Source organism: Bison bison, unplaced genomic scaffold (assembly GCF_000754665.1).
Source record: "Bison bison bison isolate TAMUID 2011002044 unplaced genomic scaffold, Bison_UMD1.0 scf7180017864456, whole genome shotgun sequence".
Lineage (NCBI taxonomy): Eukaryota > Metazoa > Chordata > Mammalia > Artiodactyla > Bovidae > Bison > Bison bison.
The window spans coordinates 3,925,556-3,947,598 of record NW_011495018.1 but is presented as its reverse complement, the minus strand read 5'-3'; the positions used below and the strand labels follow the sequence as shown (position 1 = coordinate 3,947,598).

At 50.0% G+C, this 22,043-nt stretch overlaps 2 protein-coding genes across 6 annotated transcripts in view; one reads left to right on the top strand and one right to left on the bottom strand.

The window, feature by feature from the left end:
• PTPRE (protein tyrosine phosphatase, receptor type, E) overlaps positions 1 to 6,518 on the top strand; it is an 85,863-nt gene extending 79,345 nt beyond the window's left edge. For both annotated transcript variants that reach the window (XM_010859150.1, XM_010859149.1), the window contains 3 exons: positions 1,122 to 1,288; positions 2,952 to 3,087; positions 5,679 to 6,518. In XM_010859150.1, the coding sequence (XP_010857452.1) occupies positions 1,122 to 1,288; positions 2,952 to 3,087; positions 5,679 to 5,753 (378 nt within the window). In that variant the 3' untranslated portion in view covers positions 5,754 to 6,518. The remainder of the gene's footprint in view (positions 1 to 1,121; positions 1,289 to 2,951; positions 3,088 to 5,678) is intronic.
• Positions 6,519 to 13,219: 6,701 nt separating this feature from the next.
• MKI67 (marker of proliferation Ki-67) overlaps positions 13,220 to 22,043 on the bottom strand; it is a 29,453-nt gene continuing 20,629 nt past the window's right edge. For 3 of the 4 annotated variants that reach the window (XM_010859145.1, XM_010859147.1, XM_010859146.1), the window contains exons 13-15: positions 17,204 to 22,013; positions 15,413 to 15,856; positions 13,220 to 14,477 (exon numbers count right to left, since the gene is read on the bottom strand). In XM_010859145.1, coding sequence (XP_010857447.1) covers positions 14,412 to 14,477; positions 15,413 to 15,856; positions 17,204 to 22,013 — 5,320 coding nt within the window. In that variant the 3' untranslated portion in view covers positions 13,220 to 14,411. The remainder of the gene's footprint in view (positions 14,478 to 15,412; positions 15,857 to 17,203; positions 22,014 to 22,043) is intronic. The other variant, XM_010859148.1, reaches the window with a different exon arrangement.

The following is a 22,043-nucleotide window of genomic DNA, read 5'->3' as shown; positions in this document are numbered from 1 at the left end:
AGATCCCCACGTTCGTGTCAGTGGTCAGTATGGGCAGTTGGCAGCCGTGTTACCAAGTGGCTGATCTCCCGTAAGATTTCACCTCCATGATCGTCCCCCAGCTCCTTGCTGGAGCCCAGGGATGGTGGGGCCAGGTACCCGACTCCAAGAGGCATCCTACCACTGCCCAGTCCCTGGGAGAAACAACCGTGGGTCAGAGAGCAGGAGGAATGAATGCGTGACGCCACAGAGGCCTCCCGGGCTTCTCTGCCAGACCCCTTCTCAGAACCTCCCACCACCCCTCACCAGCCAGGTCTTGGGAACTCTCCCTGTGTGTCAACCATGGGTAAAATGACCTACCTGTGGGATCTGATTCCGAGTTCAAGACGGTCAGTACAGAGAAACCCAGCTTTGCCCAAAGACTTGGTCTCCTCCACATGGATCACAGAAAGACCCAGGGCCCCTAGACTCTGAAACTGCTTATCCCCAGCCTTGAAGAGACATGGTGGGTCCTGAAAGTCAAAGTCACCCAGTTGTGTCCAACTCTTTGCGATCCCATGGACTATACATTCCTTGGAATTCTCCAGGCCAGAATACTGGAGTGGGTAGCCTATGCCCTTCTCTTGGGGATCTTCCCAATCCAGGGGTCGAACCCAGGTCTCTCACATTGCAGGCAGATTCTTTATCAGCTGAACCACAAGGGAAGCCCAAGAATACTGGAGTGGGTAGCTATCCTTTCTCCAGGGGATCTTCCCGACCCAGGAATCGAACTGGGGTCTCCTGCATTGCAGCAAGGTTCTTGACTGAGCTATCAGGGAAGTGAGTCCTGGCTTCTTACAAAACATGGATGATTCTTGTCATCTCAAGAAAAACTGCCCAGGATCCCATAATGGGGTCTGGCAGGCCCTGTGGGCTCCGGGGAGCATCCTTTGACTGTCATGACCCCCACCCAGAAAGAGGCACGGCTGGCCTTCTGCTTTAGGGTGACCACAGCCTACGAGTAGCCAGCATCTGGGAGTCCAGCCAAATGAGAACTCCACGGGCTGCTCCAGATTGTGGCCCGAATCCCCCCCGGGCAAGGTTGGGAGGGCGGCCGGGTGACTGTGACTACTCAGCCCTGAGACGCTCTTCCCGCCCTGTAGCCCCTGGCCCGGCCGGAGGAGCAGACGCGGGTGGTGCGGCAGTTCCACTTCCACGGCTGGCCCGAGATTGGGATCCCGGCTGAGGGCAAAGGCATGATCGACCTCATCGCGGCCGTGCAGAAGCAGCAGCAGCAGACTGGCAACCATCCAATCACCGTGCATTGCAGGCAAGTGGGCCCCGGGGCGCCCCCTCCTGGTAGGCCTGACATGGACCCCACGCCCAGTGCACCGCTCCCCTCAGCAACCCTTCTCTGGACTGTCTTCTTCACCTTCCCCCGCTCCCAGACTTAACACAAACGCGTAAATATCTTCCTAGACTTGCAGAAGCATTTGGTGAGAAGGAGTCAGGAAGCGACTCAGACACGTTTCTTTGTGCTTTTTAAGTCATCAAAAAAAAAAAAAGAAATTTCCAAGCATAGCTCAGACAAACCTTGAACTTGAATTATCTTTGTTTTGAAAGAGCGGCGGGGCTCTGGCTGGCATGCCCACCCAGCACAGCAGGAAGCTTTTCTTGAACTACTCAGGGATGTCCAGGCCGGGGTCCATAACAGAGGGTCCGCAGCCCCAGCCCATCCTGACGCCACTCAGCCTGGCTCCCAAGCCCCCCACCCCCCACCATGAGGAGAAGGACCCACCGGGGGGCACCTGGATGCAGCAGGACACCCCGCCCCCACCCCCCAGCAAGAACCTTGATAAACAGCTCTATGAGGCAGAGGGTGAATCCCATGGAGACGTGCCAGCTCTCCTTCCTTCTGGCCCAGGCCCTCCTGCTGGCAGGGACCTTGATCACCCTTGCAAAACTCTTCCTGCGGGAGCTTGGGGTGTCTGATCTTGGGGTGGGGTCTGATTTGCTTCTAAGACTGCACTTCTGTGCCTCTGTCTACATGTGGCGCCCATTTCTCTGACTGCCACTCGCCCCCACCCGCTTACCCCTCGTGTCAACAAAGCCCGGCTTAACCTGGAAGATTGGTCTGGCCGCTTTCCTGACCTTGGACCCAGAGATGCACCCTTCGGGCACGGCCAGCAGGGGGTGCACACACCTCGGTTTTCAGTCCCTGGTGCCTTCGTAGATGTCCTTTAGAATAAATGAGAACCGAGTTCCTTCTTGTTCCGCCTCCGCAAACCCAGACTGAACGTTATAGGTGTCGGGCACCAGGGTTGCCAACAAAGATGAGCGAAACCCACAGTCGGGATTTGGGGCCCCCGTGGGAACCCCGCGTCCACCGAGGGCTCCGTGGAAGAGGCCAGCCAAGCCTGCCTCCGTTAGGCCTGCTCTCTCTCTCCCAAGAGGGTCTGCTTCTGTAGGGTTTATCCGAATGATTCTGCTAAGTAGAAGAGATGCAGACCTTCACTGTCGGGATCTGACCCTTCCTGCCAGGAAGCAACCCTTTGTCCAAGCAACCCTTCCATCCACCTGCACGCCTCCTGTCTCGGAAGGTGGTCCCTGCACAAAAGGGGAGTCTGGGCCAGGATTGCAGCTCCCTACGCCTGAACCGGGAGGGGTTTCGCTCCTAAGAAGTTTCCAGGTGATGTAGCTGCTGCCCGTCCAGGGGCCATCCTCTGAGAGTCCCCCCACAAGGAGGAAGGGAAATGGGTCCACCAGCTTGAAAACTCATCACTGGTTCTGATCTGACTCATGTTACATTTAGGCACGTTCTTGAGGACTTCTGTGTTTGCTGACTCCCAGTCCAGAGCCAAGCTACATATAAAATGGTCGTTTAAAGAGCCAGGCTCCGGTCATTCAGCCTGGCTTGCAGGGCCTGCTGGAGGCTATGGGTTTCTCGTGCCCACGGGCGAGTTTCGGTGTCTTACTCCGTGTTCTCTCTGCAGTGCTGGAGCTGGGCGGACAGGGACTTTCATAGCACTCAGCAACATTCTGGAACGGGTCAAGGCTGAGGGGCTTTTAGATGTATTCCAAGCTGTGAAGAGTTTACGACTTCAGAGGCCACACATGGTGCAGACCCTGGTAAGAAAGGGCTTCCGGAGGAGTTGAGAATTGTCTCATGTTGCATTTGATGTATGTTGCACTGAAGGAGTTCAAGTCCACCAGGAAGGAAGGAGGGAGGTTACGTTTCCAGGACAGAGAGCTGAAAGTCCCAGACAGCATACAGTCAAGCTTCACAGACTCCCTTCCTCCCTTGCATCGGGGTGGGGTCTGTCCCCTGGGCAGACATGTGAGGAGGGGCACAGCCCTGCCTTTGGATGATAAGACCTGTTGAACAGAGGCCCCGCTGCACGTCAGCGAACTGTTCCTGCAGATTCCAGTCTACGCTTACAGACGCAGACGTTCACAAGCGGCGGGGACATTTACAGTCCTGATTCTTGCCATCTTCTGCCTTCCGCCGGCCACGTGGACTCGTGTCCTTGGCTGGGTCTCACTCAGCCTCCAGACGCTGCCCAGGGGGCTTAAGGAATCCATGCAGAGTGCAGTTGCCCATAGGTTTTCATTCATTCCGTGGTGAAAACCCACCCTTTCTGGTTTTCAGAAGAGATGCCTCCCTACCAAATTCAGTGATTGTCCTGCAACAGCAAGTTCAGTTTTCAAGACTATTATAACCCGTTGCTTTTCCCAAGAAAAGTGAAAGTGTTTGTCATGTTCGAATTTCTGAGACCCCCCATGGACTGTAGCCCACCAGGTTCTTCTGTCCGCGGGATCCTCCAGGCAAGAACACTGGGGCGGGTTGCCATGCACTTCTCCAGGGACATATTTATTTTCCCCAGTTCAGTTCCAGTTCAGTTCAGTTGCTCAGTTGTGTCCGACTCTTTCTGACCCCACGGACTGCAGCACGCCAGGCCTCCCGGTCCATCACCAACTCCCGGAGCTTACTCAAACTCATGCCATTGAGTCGGTGATGCCATCCAACCATCTCATCCTCTGTCGTCCCCTTCTCCTCCCACCTTCCATCTTTCCCAGCATCAGCGTGTTTTCCAATGAGTCAGTTCTTCACATTAGGTGGCCAATGTATTGGAGTTTTCCCCAAGGCTTCCTATCTTAGGACTTGCCCTCCCAGGCCCCTGGCACAGCCCACTGGTTCTCTATGCTCACTCAGTCCTGATGCAGGCACTTTCTCTTTCCTTCCAAGAGCTGGGTGACTGGGTGGGATCTTAGTAGCTGGAAGGGAGGACCCTGTAGTGACTCTTGACTCTCCCAACGCCCCTGCAACCACAGGACATCAGCTTTTGGCTCCGTCTTTCTTTCCCTGCAAAGCACAGCTCTGTCCTATGCTGGCTGGACCAAGACCCCAGAAGGGCTAGAAGGGCTAATGTTTGGCCTCTTCCAAACCAAAGGCCAGTAGATTCTTGTTCAGTGTGAATTTAGGTAAGAGGCTGAACCCAAGGTGCTGGGAAAGAAGAGGAGGGGGCTAGGAGCCTCCCTTGGGCCCCCTGCTTCCCCAGCTCCCATATTCACTGGGCCAGCAAGTGACCGGGGTCTGCAGGGGTAGCTGCCGTCTGCTGTTCCTCAAACCACCGGGGTCTACCCCCATGTCTGCTTACTGTTGTGCTCATGGTTTTCCTAGACACATGGTAGGCTCACCAAGAAAGTCCAGGCATTGCCATTTTCCCCATCTGTTTCGTTTCTTCCTCCCCCCAGCCCTTTGGCCGCACTGCCCAGCGTGTGGGATCTTAGTTCTCCAACCAGGGATCGAACACGCACCCCCTGCATTGGAAGTGCCAAGGCTTACCCGCTGGAGCACCAGCGAAGTCCTCATTTCTTCTTTTCAGTGCTCGTTACTGGTAGTGTCACATGCCCTGCTCACCTGTCCCCCGTTAACCCATCACCTGGCTCTAGTCTCACAACCTCAAAGAGCTGCTGGAAGGTTGGAAGTCAGGCGATGTCCAAGTGTACTTAGAAGTTAAGACCCTCACACAGATGTGCAGTGGGGCCTTCCCAGGTGGCTCAGTGGCAAAGAATCTGCGGCCAGTGTAGGAGACACAAGAGATAGGGGTTCAGTCCTTGGGTCGGGAAGATCCCCTGGAGTAGGAAGTGGTGACCCACTCCAGTATTCTTGCCTGGAAAATTCTGTGGACAGAGGAGCCTGACGGGCTGCAGTCTGTGTATTCACAAAGAATCGGACACGACTGAGTGTGCACCTGCAGATGCAAGGCATCATTCTTTTAAATTTTAGTAAAGTTGATATAAAGCAATGCCCTTTTGTAGTGTAAATTTAGGTTTAAAAATAATCTACATTTCCATCTTATTTAACTTTTATAGATTATTTTCTTTGCATTATGAAGTTTGATGTTAGGTTTGCTATTATTTTTTCATTCCGAAGTAGTGGTTTTTAGTTTAAATATGAAAACTAGAGATCTCTCACTCAGAGAGTGAGTCCAAAATACACTGAGTTGAAACACTGACATTTTCTATGTAGAAAAGTAGATTTGGAAACGTGTGCCTAAAAACTAAATTATGTAGCAGAAGTTTATATGCATCAGGATATACAGTATTTTAATAACTGGTCAGACTTTTTTATGTCTTCTCTTTAGTGTTTCTTCTAATTAAATTAATTAAATATATCTTTAATATTATTTTAATATGTTCTTGGTTTTCTTTTTCAGGAACAGTATGAATTCTGCTACAAAGTGGTACAAGATTTTATTGATATATTTTCTGATTATGCTAATTTCAAATGAAAATTCCTGCCTTAAAATATTTTTTAATTTAATGGTCAGTATATTTTGTAAAAATCATGTTAATTTATTTCATAGTTGACATTAATATCCTTCCTAATTTCTTTGTATATATTTTGTTATGCTTTAAAGGCCACCTGCTGTAAAGCTGTTAAATCTTAAATACGCCCTTTAAAAACTGGAATAATGTATTAAGGTCAAATAATATCCCATAAAATATATATTTCTGCTAATATCATTAAAAAAATTTTAATTTTTCATTAGATTCATATCATTTAACTTCACACAGTTAGCGCCTCTAAAAATCTTAATGTGCCGAGTGTGTTTATTTATGCAGGGTACTAACTACAGCTTCATTAGGAAACAGTCGAGGACTCAGAAATTAGTGGAAAATTTCCTGATACTGATTTCACAGCCCTGCACAGCAGCAGTTTTTCGAAGGCAAACTGCTCGTGAAGATACAGTGCAAACAAGGAGTCTTATAGACCTCAGTCTCAGTCTGTGTGGTCTCCCTTTACCTTCTAAAGATCAAAGAAGACTTTACAACCTGAGTCCAGGTCTAAAACCCTCTGGAGTAATTGGTGGCTGTGTAGTGATCCTTAAACATGCATTCATTCAAGACTGTGTTGTGACATCTTGTCAAGACAAAAGAGATGTGAAGGCCAGTCTTCCCGAGGCCCTGTGGCCTCGGGCCCAGCAAACCGGCTCTCGGAGCTTCAGTCCCCGGGCGCTGCTTGCTCTCCATCTGTCTGGGTGGTTGACTCAGGTGACCCTCTGAGAGTCACACCCACTGCCCTTCTCCCTCCTCTGCCCCCACCCGCACTCCACCATTCTGCCCTGCTAGTCGTGAGCTATACCTCGAGGCACGATAAAAAGTCACTTCCCATCCAAAAGGTCAGACAGCGCATCTGACACGCACAGAGAAGCCAGGAGCTCCTCCCGGGAGAAACCGTCCGGCAACCACAAGCGATTATGCTTTAAACTTTCTGAGAAGTGTTTTGGTATTTTAGAAAATCTCTTGTAAAAGTTAAGACTGTTTGTAAGAAAAAAAAATCTTAAAATCTAGATTTATACAGTTTTTTTAAGTCCCACTCCTTAATATTTAATAAAAGGAAAGAAAGAGAAATCCTTACTGTAGACTAACTTCTTTTTGAATGGTTCCTGTTGAGACTTCTGACACTGGATAATAATGATCTCATTGCCACTCAGGATTGGCTTGTGGGGCGAAAAAAAAAAGAGGATGAACCTTGAAAGGTTTAATTTAATGGCAGCGACCTGTCTATGGCCATCAGGTGCCTAAGCAGATGAGCACAATGTAAAAAAAGACATCTGGTCTACCTTTCTGTAATCATTTAACATGTACATTTTGGGGTACTTTTTTTTTTTTGCTTTCTAAAAGAGATATGAATCTAAAGATCTAATTTGATATTTCCACTGGTAACTGATTGCACGACTGCAACCCATGGTAGATGATGTCCTAATAACAGGCCCACAGGTAATCAAGGTTCTTCTGCTCCTCCACGCCCCACCCAAAGGTCAGAGGAGGAGCCCAGATGGATGGACAAAAGCACAACTTTGTGGGTGCTGCCATGCCACCAGCAGCAGCCCTGGGCTCCTCACGCAGCCGACCGCCGCCCTCTCCCTTCTGGGCACACTGTGATGATTTTGGGTCAAAGAGGAACACGGGAGGAGCTTCGCGAGACGCATCAGGTGGCCCCATTTGTTTCCATTGTCAAATTCCCGAGCCTGAAGTCCTTCTCTGACTAAAGGGGAAGAGAGAAAACTGAGCACCGAAGCCTAGAAACAGAGCTGCTGTTTGCAGTGATGGCAACACAGGATCGCAGCGTCCAAGGGCCTGGATGGGGCCAACTTCAGGAGCCTGCACTGAATGTCCTGCAGACCCTTCGTGGTCTAGCTGGCATCCGTGGCGTGGGATTAAGGTAGACCTTTTCAGGGGTGCCCTCGAGGAAGCACCCCGTTTGTATCTCCTGCCCCTTGGGCCATTGCCTGCATCTGCTGAGGCTCCACGCTGGTGGTTCTGAGAACAGAGCAAACGCCACTGGCCCTGGGGTGCTCCCTCCACAATCACAGCAGCACTTGCCTCCCCGGGGGGCTCAGTCGCCAGCCTCCGGGCCCCTGCCATCACCCCGCAGCTCTGATTCCAGCCTCGGTGGGCGCTCCAGGACTCCACATCCTGTCTGTCTTGCCCTGAAAGTTGGCACCTCCTCCCCTTGGGTCAAAGAAAGTCCGTTGTACATAACTGAACAGCGCCATGCTGGTAAAGTCATTTTTCCTTTGACGTGTTTCTCTGTTGCATGCGGTTGCATTCAAATGCCAAATAGCGATTAGAAGACGACCAATTCTGATCTCCTTGCTTTATTGGTCACTGTGTGACTCTTTACTGTTTCTCTCCATGTGCTCTATGAATGAAGACTGCGTACCAGTGTTTTAAAAGGTATTTTTATGTATTTTTTAAAACTTTTTAAAATGAGCCTGATGCCTGTTTCAGCATTTGGAGACATGCCTTTTTTTTTTTTTTTTTAATGTATGATTACTGATATTTCTGTTGTGTTTAACTAAGTTGTGTTTAATTTATGTGCAATCTTTATAATATATGTATGTTTTCTGGTTTCAACTATCATTTTTTTTCTTTTATCCCATTTCTCATTTGATCTTGCTCTGATTCCAATGCCAGTGAATGTTGCTGAATTTGTATATGCAAATTGCAAGATCCAAAATATTCTGTTGCAAGGATAAATCTTTACTTTGACTCTCAGCCTGCGTCTCTTTCTTCAGTGAAGTCTCCTAATCTTATTCCTATGCCTTAAATCCTTCTAGACGAGACATTCATTAGGAGGTAAGCATGGATTTATGTAGACAATTTTAGGACTTGTAAAATTTAACTAAGATGTGCCACAGACACGTGTGGATGTGATGGCCAGTGCACTGGTCTTCAGAAGCCCTGAGTGGTTTGTGAAGCCTGGATTATAACCACCTTACAGAGGGCGACCTTCCTAGAGTCCAAACAGAAGCTCTGAACAGTGGTTTCTCAGAATATACAAGGAAGGTGACCGAATGCTCCGAGTCCATTGCCAGGCGGGATCAGAAAGCCTTTCCCACACTGCTTCCCCTCCTAAAACCAACTCCTGTTAGGCCTTCCTTTCCACATCTATGTCTGGGGATCCCAGATCACTCTCTCTTTCAGTTTCACACCTTCCCTAATTCACATACCAGCTTCCTCTTTCAGATATTCTGGGCCTAATGTGGAAATTGAAGCATATGCTTTTTATTACTGGTCGCATTTATTTAATAAATTTTATAAGCTTTGTTGCTGCTGCTAAGTCACGTCAGTCATGTCCGACTGTGCGACCCCATAGACGGCAGCCCACCAGGCTCCGGTCCCTGGGTTTGTCCCAGCAAGAATACTGGAGTGGGTTGCCATTTCCTTCTCCAGTGCATGAAAGTGAAAAGTGAAAATGAAATCGCTCAGTCGTGTCCGACTCTTCGTGACCCCGTGGACTGTAGCCTACCAGGGTCCTCCGTCCGTGGGATTTCCCAGGCAAGAGTACTGGAGTGGGGTGCCATTGCCTTCTCCTAAGCTTTGTTATATTTGTTAAAATGGATCATCTTAAAACCTTTATTCCCCTTTATCTGAAAAAAATCACCTGCAATGAATCTGTTTGCTCCTATGGACCCTCTAGCTATTGGGTTTGCCTTATGGGTCTGTGGGTTTCCCAGGTGATGCTAGTGATAAAAGAACCCACTGGCCAATGCAGGAGACATGAGAAGCGGGTGCGATCCCTGGGTTGGGAAGATCCCCTAGAGAAGGAAATGGCAACCCACTCCAGTATTCTTGCCTGGAGAATTCTATGGACAGACGAGCCTGGCGGGCTGCCGTCCATGGGGTTGCAGAGTTGGACACGACTGAACACGCACGTATGGATCTGTCTGCATGTCTGTTAAATAGGGGGGGCTCACTTCTGCTCTCGGTGTGGTGGGGGCTCTTTCCCCCATAAGTGTAACACAGCAGGAGAATGGAAGGTGCAGACGCAGCCTGAGGCAGGAGACAGCGAGGACGGGGCAAGGAGGAGTTTTGGAGGACGGTCCATGAGGACAGGAACCAGCACTCCCAGGCAACCAGGGACAAACAGACTTGACCACCTGGCGGGGTACACAGACTCAGGAGGGTGTGAGGGGCTGAGAGGGAACAAACCCCAGGTCTACCCCAGAGGGGCCTGTTGTCAAATAGAAACACACCAATGCACCCCCTGTGATAACAGATCTCAGGACAGGCCAGCAGGTGAGCCGATGGCCAGAGGAGGTCAGCACCTGGCTGGGATTGGATGGCGCAGGTTAGGGGCATGACTTTTAGCAGGCTCTGTGGCTTTTCCAGTAATTGAAGACCATCTACAATGTGGATGGTCCCCATCACTAACCATGGATAACGGCAAGCCTTTGAGCTCTTGTCAAGCTGAGGCAAAAAAAGAAAAGAAACATGCCTTCAATCAGTTTGCATTTCCTTAACTTCTAGTGGGTTGAGCATCTTTTCACATTTATTTGTATTTCATCTCTGAATCACCAATTTGTATTTTTTATCCATCTTCCTAATTGAGTCATTTGACTTTGCCTTATTCATTTATTTTGTGTTAGTCGCTCAGTCATGTCCAACTCTTTGTGACCCCATGGACTGTAGCCCACCAGGCTCCTCTGTCCATAGGATTCTCCGGGCAAGAATACCAGAGTGGGTTGCCATTCCCTTCTCCATATTCATTTATAGTAATTCTGTTTAAAACATGGATACTGACCCTTTGTTATTCACATTATAGCCAACCCACCGCAGGCTGCTACCCCTGGGACTTGCCTGCAAGTTCACTCCCAGAATCTGGTTGCATCAGGGCAGCCAGCCTCTGGGCAACAAGCATGGTCATTTGCTGATTCTGCAGCCTGGACCAAATCCCTGTCCTGGAGTCCAGACAAGGAGGACAAGGCCTGGGTGGTGGGGAGTCCCCTCCCCCAAATACCAGGGCTGTTCCTGCAGGACCCAGCGGGTCTCCTGGCTGGGAGGAGTTCCTGTCTGGCTATGGCAGTTGTGGAAATGCAGGCAGGAGGCTGGGAGCCGGCCCTCTGCCCCACCCCTTTCTGCCACTGTCTCTGGTATGATTTTCTTTCCCCCTTCCTCCCTTTAATAAAAACACTGAGTTTTAACATCATTTCGTCTCAGACACTTCCTGCACCTGATCATCAGGGTGTAGACTTGTCAGTCTGTGGTCTGACCCTGGATGGACAAAGCTTTGTCCTCGGGGTGGGCACCTAGTTCTCACTGTGCTCTATTCCACCAGGAAGTACAGCATGACTCTGGGCCACGAAACAGGGGGACAACCTGGCCTGGGAAACCAGGGTAGGACTGAAACAGGCCTCTTGGAGGGAGTCTCACTGGAGCTGAGCTCAGAGCTGAAGGGAAGCAAGAGTGGGGAAGAGAGCAGAGGGTGTGTGTGTGTGTGAGCATGAGTGTGTGTGAATAAATAGGTGTATATCCATGTGTATGTATGTGTATGTGTGAATGAATGGGTATGGATCCATGTGTATGTATGTATACATGTGTGAATGAACGGGTGTGTGCCTGTGTACATGTATGCATGTGAATATACTACATGCGTGTGTGAGCATGTGCGTGTGATACTGTGTATCCGTGCATATGTGTGTGAATGAATGGGTGTCTGTACATATATGTGTGTGTACTACATGCATGTGTGTATGAACACATGTAAGAAACCTTGTATATTCATGTGTGTGCGTGTGTGCATGAGTGGGTGTGTGTGTGTGTTCATGTATGCATGTGTGAATACTACATGTGGGGGATAGAGTCTTAACTAAGGAAGGCAAGAGATGACTGGTAGAAAATTAAAGCAAAAAAATCACATCATGGAAAACTTGGAGATAAAGTGAAATTAGAAGGAAATGGCAACCCACTCCAGTGTTCTTGCCTGGAGAATCCCAGGGATGGGGGAGCCTGGTGGATTGTCGTCTCTGGGATCGCACAGAGTTGGACGCGACTGAAGCAACTTAGCAGCCGCAGCAGCTTCCATTTAATGAGAGCTTTCCATCAGAGCGATGCTACTTTCTTGGAATCTGAAGCTCAGAGAAGTTACCAAATCACACAGTGAGTAGATGTTTATTTCTTGTACCCCATTCTCAAGCACACAATTAGCCTTGCTAAATAGTAATATAATGGTTAATATTTCTATCTGATGCTTCCTCCCCCAAAAAATGCTAAAGGATGTGTCCTGTGGACGTGCATTTTTTTAAACACATTTGAATGACCTTTTCTAACTCAGCACCTACAACCATATAAAATAAAACCACCCTTCTTTCTTTTTTACTTAATTATTTTACAATATTGTGTTGGTTTTGCCACACATAGACTTGAATCCGCCACGGGTGTACATGTGTTCCCCATCCCAGTGCACCAGCCCCAAGCACCCTGTATCCTGCATTAAACCTGGACTGGCGACTCGTTTCTTATATGATATTATACATGTTTCAGTGCCATTCTCCCAAATCATCCCACCCTCTCCCTCTCCCACAGAGTCCAAAAGACTGTTCTATACATCTGTGTCTCTTTTCCTGTCTCGCATACAGGATTATCATTACCTTCTAAATTCCATATATATATGCGTTCGTATACTGTACTGGTGTTTCTGGCTTACTTCACTCTGTATAATAGGCTCCAGTTTCATCCACCTCATTAGAACTGATTCAAATTATTCTTTTTAATGGCTGAATAATATTCCATTGTGTATATGTACCACAGCTTTCTTTCCATTCGTCTGCTGATGGACATCTAGGTTGCTTCCATGTCCTGGCTATTATAAACAGTGCTGCGATGAACATTGGGGTACACGTGTCTCTTTCAATTCTGGTTTCCTCGGTGTGTATGCCCAGAAGTGGGATTACTGGGTCATATGGCAGTTCTATTTCGTTTTTTAAGGAAAAAACCACCCTTCTTATGCTCTTCAAATATTCTGCTTAAGAAGGCGAGAAAATGTGCTGACATAGTTCAGTGAGATTTGGGGTTAGAAATGAACCCTAATGGCTTTTTAATTAATTTTTACCCCATTCCCCAGGAACACAGCTAACTGAAATTTTTCTATACATGAAGTTCATAATTATCGCTAAATCTGAAGTGTTGGCAGAACAACTCACTCACAGGAAGTTCCTGTGTTCCTTGGATTTTGCCTCAGTGACACACTGATGGCTCACGTCCAGAAGGCCTTTTCTGATGAGGCTTACACTTCCTAAAACACCATCCCTTCTGCTTGTCGGAACCCCACTTTCTTTCCGGCCCCACTTGATGATGACCCCCAATTTCAGGCAATGCCGTCTAAATAACTGTATTAATAAGGCAGCCAAAATAGCAAACAAATGCCCCTGACTCAGACAGATGTGCCTGGACTCATGCATTTGTTCAAAGGCATTTATTGTGATGTGGACCTCGCTCCACGCCAGACCCGGGGGGACACGAGAGTCGACGGAGGCAGGGGTGACAGCTCGCGCGCGCGGGCACAGTGACCCCCCGGCCTCCAGCCTAGCCTCCACCAGGCAGGGCAGGCAGATGGGGAGGCCTCCACACGGGTGACTGGAGGGGACGGGGCGCTCGCGTCCGACCCAGGGAACACGGAGGAGCCGGAGGACAGAGCAAAACAGCAGTGAGACGGGCGGCTCTGAAACCAAAGGAGGACGGACGATCAGGCGAAAAACGACATGCAACGGCCTCGAGCTCCAAGTGTCAGAAATGGCCGCTTTCTGGGGGAAGGCACAAGGTCAGGGCAACAGGTATGGGCAGAGAGAGCACAGGGGAGTCGGAAAACAGGACACAAGGGCGTGGAGGGGTGTCAGGACGTGGACTCGAGGGGCACGCGTCAGCGGCCCTCAGGCAGGGTGGGGAGATGCCCTCTCAGATGAAAGCAGTCCTAGTTCAGACAGAGACACTTCACGTGGAACAGGCAAGCTGGCAGGCCCTCCTCAAGCAAAGCGTCACGCTACCCTGCAGATGGTGGCACAGACCAGCCTCGGAATCACGTCTCTCGCCTCCGAGGCCAAGGCAGCAAACAGGACTGTCCTGTGCAGATGGCCCGCAGCCCGAGCGCCTGGACCCGCGGTCTCCCCGGGGTGAAGGCGGACGCCCTGACTGTCATTGTTCTCGTCCTCTGCCCATTCATCCCTGCGTCCTGAGCCCCCGCCTTTCACGTTTGCATGAGGACGCACACAAAGGGCACAGACACACAGAGAAGCATTTACAGCAGCCTGGCGAACGCGGGAGCCCACGGCAACGGCATCGACTCGGCAGTCACAAACCCCGGGGCTTCATTTTGCCGAGATGAAGGCCACACCTTGGCAAACTCCCCCCACCCCCCCACCCCCTGCTCAAGTCTTAAATTTTTTACTAATTTAGGAGACTCAGCGGTCTCCTTCATAATCTCCATGTGGGGGCTTTTGAATAAACTCTTGAGTTAGAAAATTCTAAGCCTTCTTCCCTTAAACCCCCACCCCACCCCACCCCCAACAGCATTATGTACAGAATTCACTTTAAAACTTACGGCAAATATCGTACTACAACTTATCATTAAATTCATTACTCCCCCCTCCCTTTAAACTTCTTAGCTATATATCTTCAGGGTCTCGACGACTTCTGGTTCTCATTTTCTTGACACACACATTGTCACTTTCCTGTTTGGGAAGAAAAATATCTCTTAAATCATTTGAAAGAACAGTTTGTGTAACCAACTATATTCTGCAAAAACCCGAATCCTTACAGGGTGCGATGCAGGCCTTTAGCTCCAGAAAACTAGTCTTGAAGTTGGCAGTGAGCTTTAAAATAGAGACTGTGAAAGCTGCCTTAAACTCTTACTATGTAAATCTTTAAAGTTAAATATTGTGCCTTGACAGAAAGGTTGGTAAGCTATTTTTAAGTTATAAATACATCATAAAAAAGAAAAAAAAATTCCACATACGTTTTTCACTGATTTTTATAAATACCACTCAGAAAAAGTGAATTCAAACGTGTAACCAGGCTGAAGCCTTTTGGACCTTCTGAACAACTGGTGTGTCCAGAGGGGACATCACTCAGTGCTGGCTGAGCGTGAGCGGAGACCACGCTTGGGGCTGAGTGTGAGCGGAGACCACGCTTGGGTTGCCGTCTTTGGGAGGAGGAAAGGACACCAGGCTGCTTCCTGAATGGGAACTGTTCACGGGGCTGTTTGTCTACGGACCCCTCACCCACTCTGTGCCCCAGCTTTCCAAGGGGACACCTCTGAAATCAAGCATTACCTTTCGGGAAATTTGTTCAATCTCTAACCACACACTGAAGGCAGTGCCTGGAATCTTAGTACAGGAGTGCAGTGAGCACTCAGAAAGCACTAACTGGATAAATCCCCTGAAAGAAGATATCATCGTGTGAATTTACTATTCAAGTGGAATTCCTAAGCCACATCCACCTGAATACTGAGCCACAGAATATGGTTTAGACGCCTGCTTCTCATGCTAGTTTAACTGAGGGTTGGCAGCCTATTATCCCATTTGCTCCATCTGCTCTCGCAGCGTGGGGTAAACCTCTACTGATGTAGTGTCTATGCTTAGAAAAAGAGCAACAGGAGATTACTAGCCTTCTGAAGACTGTGGGCACATCTCTTGGCACTCCGGGTCGCTCTCTGCTCGGATGCAGTCTCTGAAGGGTTTCCTCGAGGGCGGACGCTAACCTTTCTGGATCTCGAACCCTTGGGGTCTGAATGTCCTGTCCCTTCTTTCTCTTCCTGCTTCTTCGCTGGGATGTCCACCCTTCCCTCCCTCGCTTTCTCTTCTGCAGCCTCAGGCAAAGGCGGCTGGTTCTGCCTCCCAGGTCTTGAGCGTGTCCTCCTCTCTTCAACTTTGCCCCCAGAGGCAGGCTTCTTGGCTCCATCTTCAGGGCTCTGGAGCTTCATCTCCTGGGAGGGCTGCACGGACTTCTTTTCGCTTCTCTTTATTTTCACCTTTTCTTCTGATATAAGAACCTCAGGTCTTTGCTCCTCTACAGAAGTTTTAGCAGGACGCCTGGAACGCAGGGACACTCCCTAAAAAAATTCAAAAGACATCCACAAAATGTCAAGAATGAGGAATACAAATTACAAATCTCAACATGGAGAACATCATTTGAAAGTGAACTCAAAGGGGAATCAATTGCAACATTTGCCATTGATTCATATCCTAACATGCAAGTAAGTCTAAGCAAGTCAGGGGTGTACCTGTCAATTTGCTCCTACAGAGAAATCACCATTTACACCAATAAACCCTAAGTAAGGAATTCAGTATGAACTCCAACCACAATGTCTGTCACACACAACGTGATTTTAACAAGCATTAAAAGGATATTCCAGGAAAACACCCCAATATTCAGACAGAAAATGATTTCCTAATCCTTCAAGTCATTGCTAGACCAGAACAGGAAAATTTCAGTTTCTGGAATCCAATTTACAAACGTCTCTGACAACACGTATAGCTTCCCTACTGGCTTAGATGGTAAAGAATCTGCCTGCCGTGCAGGGGGCCTGGGTTCAATCCCTGGGTCGGGAAGATCCCCTGGAGAAGGGAATGGCAACCCACTCCAGTGTTCTGCCTGGAGAATCCCCTGGACAGAGGAGGCTAGCGGGCTGCAGTTCACAGGGTCGCAAAACGCTGGACACAACTAAGCGACAAACACTTTCGCCAACAGCCTGGACAGTGATGGTCTTCCCAGGACACACATACCCTGGGCGAATTGTTCCAATTGTTTAAGTACGGATGCAGATACTACTTGTACTCAGCCCTCCAGGTCTCAGTGTCTAGAACAAGGCAGGTCTGAGTTGCCCACTTTTTCTCGGCATAAAGCTCCATATCTTTGAAGACGAACATAGGAAGATCCCCTGGAGAGTGAAACAGCAACCCACTCCAGTCTTCTTGCCTGAAGAATCCCATGGACACATGAACCTGGAGAGCGATAGTCCATGGGGTTGCAGTCGGACACGACCGAGCAACAGCTCTGTAAACTCTAAGGGGACGCTTCCAATTCTGCAGCTACTCACTGTGTTGCCTGTGGACCCCGAGGGAAAGGGGACCCACACTTACATCGGGGTTACATACAGTTGATAGCAAATTTATGCCAGAATGGAGAGCATCCACCCAAGGTGCTGTGCTGTGCCAAGTCATTCAGTCATGTTCAACTCTTTGCGACCCCATGGACTGCAGCCTGCCAGGCTCCTCTGTCCATAGGATCCTCCAGGCAAGAAGGCTGGAGTGGGTCGCCATGCCCTCCTCCAGGGGATCTTTCCGACCCAGGGATCAAATCCGCATCTCTTACGTCTCCTGCATTGGCAGGCGGGCTCTTTACGACCGCCGCCACCTGGGAAGCCCACAGGGCACAGTCACATCACTCCTCCCATCACCTTATTCGGAGCCTGTGCGACTTCTTGCGGATCCGTAGCTTTAGCTTTTAGGTCATCGTTGGGCAGGTTTCCCCCAGGTTCAGTCCTTTGTGCCAAAGTCCACAGGCTTCTCTTCTTCACTCCTGGGGGTTCAGGGGGCTCCCGTGTCTCCCTGGGGGCTGTCCTCTGCTTCTTCTGGAGTGGCCTCTCGTCCTCGGGGTCCTGGGCAGCTGTCACAGGGCGCAGTCTCTTCCTGCCTGTGACTCTTCCGTCTTCTCCCTGCTCCCTCTCGGGGGACGGGGAAACGCAACTTTCACCTGGGTGTTTTGCAGGCTCTCTGCTGCCCACAAGGTCTTCTGTGAATCTTACTTTAGGGGCCCTGAGGACTCTTCGGGATGTTTCTACAGGTCTTCTGTCTGCTGTTTGCTTTGAGGCTCTCTTGATGGCAGTAGAACTGCTTTCCAGTTCCTCGGCCTGATCAGGCTTTTGGAAGGGCTCCTGGGAACCGGCTGGGTCTTCCACCGTCTTCTCCTGAAATGCTTTTTGCCGACTCCTGACGCCAATGAAGTTTTCTGCTGAGTTCAGGTTCCTCCTTGACGTTTCCTTGGCCATCTTGATCTTGTTCTCATCGCCCACAGGTTCTGTGTGCGTCATTTCCCCTGGAGTCTGTGCAGGCCTGCTAACCGCTGAGGGCTTGTCTATAGCCACTTTTCTTGGTGGTGACCTGAGCTGTTTCTGTCTACCTGTTCTCCTGGTGACTGGTTGTGCTGGTGGAGACTGGTGGGGCGCTGGAGCCATCGTAACATCACTCACTGGTTCCTTGGCCCCATCTTGCTTTTGGAAGAGCTCTTTGGCACCGGCCAGGTCTTTCAGGGGTTGGGTCTTTTCCTTCAGTGTTCTTAGTCGGCTCCTGACCCCAATTACATTTTCTGCTGGATTGAGTTTCTGCTTTGAATTTTCCTTCAACACTCTGTTGTCTTTTTCATCATGTACAGGCTCGCTGTGTGTGGTTTCCCCTGGTGTCCGTGTGGGCTCTCTGAGCGCCGAGGGCCTTTCTATGTCCACTTTCTCTGGCGACGCCTTAAGTCGCCTCTTTCTGCTTGTTGGTCTGGTGATGGGTTTTGCTGGTGGAGACTGGCGGGGCATTGGAATGGTTGTAACATCACCCTCTGGCTCTTTGACCTGATCTGGGTCTTGGAAGAGCTCTTTGACGCTGGCTGGGTCTTCCAGGGGTTGGGTCTTTTCCCTCAGTGTTCTTAGCCGACTCCGGACTCCAGTTACATTTTCTGCAGGATTGAGTTTCTGCTTTGAATTTTCCTTCAACACTCTGTTGTCTTTTTCATCATGTACAGGCTCGCTGTGTGTGGTTTCCCCTGGTGTCCATGTGGGCTCTCTGAGCGCCGAGGGCCTTTCTATGTCCACTTTCTCTGGCGACGCCTTAAGTCGCCTCTTTCTGCTTGTTGGTCTGGTGATGGGTTTTGCTGGTGGAGACTGGCGGGGCATTGGAATGGTTGTAACATCACCCTCTGGCTCTTTGACCTGATCTGGGTCTTGGAAGAGCTCTTTGACGCTGGCTGGGTCTTCCAGGGGTTGGGTCTTTTCCCTCAGTGTTCTTAGCCGACTCCGGACTCCAGGTACATTTTCTGCAGGATTGAGTTTCTGCCTTGGATTTTCCTTCAGCACTCTGCTGTCTTCTTCATCACGTGCAGGCTGGCCCCGTGTGCTTTCCCCTGGTGTCGGTGTGGGCTCTTCTTTGTCCACTTTCTCTGGTGATGACTTGGGCCGCCTCTTTCTGCTTATTGGCCTGGTGACCGGTTCTGCTGGTGGGGATGGGCGGGGCCCTGGAGCTATTGTAACATCACCGTCTGCTTCTTTGGCCTGATCTGGCTTTTGGAAGAGCTCTTTGACACTGGCTGAGTCTTCCAAGGGTTGGGTCTTTTTCTTAAGTGTTCTTAGCCGACTCCTGATGCCTGTTACATTCTCTGCAGGACTCAGTTTCTGCCCTGAAGTTTCCTTCAACACCTTGCTGTCTTTTCCTTTGCCTACAGGCTCTGTGTGTGTATCCCCTGGCGTCTGTGTAGGCCCTGTGGACGCTGAGGGCTCTTCCATGGCCACTTTTCCTGGTGGTGACCTGAGCCGTCTCTGTCTGGTCGTTCTCCTGATGACTGGTTGAACTGGTGGAGACTGGCAGGACGCTGGAGCGATTTTTACATCACTCGCTGGTTCCTCAGTCTGGTTGGGGTTTTGGAAGGGCTCTTTGACCCTGGCTGGGTCTTCTGTGGGTTGGGCCTTTTCTTTAATGTTTCTTAGCCGACTCTTGATGCCAGTTACATTTTCTGCTGAGACCAGTTTCTGCCTTGAAGTTTTCTTACACACTTTGATGTCTTTTTCATCCTCTTCAGCTTCTCTCTGCATGCGTGTGGCTTCCTCTGGAGTCTGGGAGGGCCTCCTGAGTGCTGAGGGCTCTTCTACACCCACTTTCTCTGGCGATGACCTGAGTTGTTTCTTTCTACCTGTTCTCCTGGTAACAGGTTCTGCTGGTGATTTACAGGGTATGGCAGGGGGATGGTCATCGATCATTATGGGTTGCTTTGCATGATCTGGGGTTTGGAAGAGCTCTTTGAAGCCACTCAGGTCTTCCAGGGGCTGGGCTTTCTCCTTAGTTATCCTTGGCCACCTCTTGTGTGCAGTTACGTTTTCTGCAGAGTCTGGTTTCTCTTCTGGAGCTTCCTGAGACACTGCAGTGCCTCTGTCACCATCTTCTGGTTCTCTGGGTGAGTGTGTGGTTTCCCCCGGTGTTTGCTGAGGCTTCCTGAGAGCTGAGCAGTCTTCCTGCCTGTCCACTGTCTTGGAAGGTGTCCTGAGATGCCCCCTTCTACCTGGTGTTATGGTGACTGGTTCTGGTTGTGGAGACTGGCAGAGCATTTGAGGGATACTGTTATCAGTCATTGGTTCCTTGGATTGACGTGGGGTTTGGAAGAGCTCTTTAAAGCCAGTCAGGTCTTCCAGGGGCTGGGCCTTTTCCTTAAGTGATGCTCTTGGCCGCCTCTTGCTTCCAGTTAAACTTTCTGCTGAGTCCAGTTTCTGCTTTGGAGTTTTCTTAAATGCTTTTTCTTCACCATCACCTGCTTGTTCTCCTTCTGAGTGCCTGGTTCCCCGTGGAGTCTGTGCGGGCCTCCTGAGTGCCGAGAGCTCCTCCTTTACACCCACTTTCTGGGGAGAGGACTTGAGTCGTCTCTTCTCACTTGTTGGTGTGTTGAATGGTTCTGCTGGTGGAGATGTACAGGGCATTGTGGTGAGTTTGTCATCAGTCATTGCTCCATTTGCACGATCTGGGGTTTGGAAGAGCTCTTTGAAGCCATCCAGGTCTTCCAAGAGTTGGGCCTTTTCCTGGGGTGTCCTTGGCCGCCTCTTGCTTGCAGTTGAATGTTCTGCAGGGTCTGGTTTCTCTTCTGGAGCTTCCCGAGACACTGCAGCGCCTCTGTCGCCACCCTCTGGTTCTTTGGGTGAGTGTGTGGTCACCCCTGGTGTATGTGTAGGCTTCCAGAGAGCTGAGCGGTCTTCCTGCATGTCCACTTTTTGGGAAGGTGTCCTGAGACTTCCCCTTCCACCTGGTGTTATGTTGACTGGTTCCAGTAGTGGAGACTGACAGAGCATCTTAGGGGTTTTGAGAACAGCCCTTGGCTCCTTGGTGTGATCTGGGGTCTGGAAGAGCTCTCTGAAGCCAGTCAGGTCTTCTAGAGATTGGACCTTTTCCTTAGGTGTTCTTAGCTGCCTCTTAATTCCAGGGTCCAGTTTCTGCCTCAGCGTTCCTGTGAATGCTTTGATGTCTTCAAAATCACTTCCTGCTTCTCCTGAGTGCCTGGTTCCCCGTGGAGTCTGTGCAGGCCTCCTGAGCACTGAGAGCTCCTCCTCTGTGCCCACTTCCCGGGGAGGTGACTTGAGTCGTCTCTTCTTACTGGTCGGCGTGTTGACTGTTTCTGCTGGTGATTTATAGAGTGTTTTGGTGGTTTTGGCATCTGTCATTGGTTCCCTGGCTTGATCTGGGGTTTGGAAGAGCTCCTTAAAGCCAGTCAGGTCTTCCAGGGGCTGGGCCTTTCTCTTGGGTGTCCTTGGTCTCCTCTTGGCTGAAGGTACCTTTTCTGTAAGGTCTAGCATCTCTTCTGGAGCTTCCTGAGACACTGCAATGCCCTTGTCACCACCCTCTGGTTCTCTGGGTGACTGTGTGGTTTTTCCTGGTGTTTGTTGAGGTTTCCTGAGAGCTGAGAGGCCTTCCAGCACATTCACTTTTTGGGAAGGTGTCCTACTTGGTGTGTTGACTGGTTCTGGTTGTGGAGATGTACAGGGTGTTTTGGTGGTTTTGGCATCTGTCATGGGTTCCCTGGCTTGATCTGGGGTTTGGAAGAGCTCCTTGAAGCCGGTCAGATCTTCCAGGGGCTGGGCCTTTCCCTTGGGTGTCCTTGGTCGCCTCTTGGCTGAAGGTACCTTTTCTGCAAGGTCTAGCATCTCTTCTGGAGCTTCCTGAGACACTGCAATGCCCTTGTCACCACCCTCTGGTTCTCTGGGTGACCGTGTGGCTTTTCCTGGTGTTTGTTGAGGTTTCCTGAGAGCTGAGAGGTCCTCCTGCACATTCACCTTCTGGGAAGGTGTCCTGAGACGTCCCCTTCTACTTGGTGTGTTGACTGACTCTGACTGTGGAGATGTACAGGGTGTTTTGGTGGTTTTGTCATCAGTCATTGGTTCCTTGGCTTGATGAGGGGTTTGGAAGAGTTCTTTGAAGCCAGCCAGGTCTTCCAGAGGTGGGGCCTTTCCCTTGGGTGTCGTTGGCCTCCTCTTACTTCCAGCAGAATTCTCTGCAGGG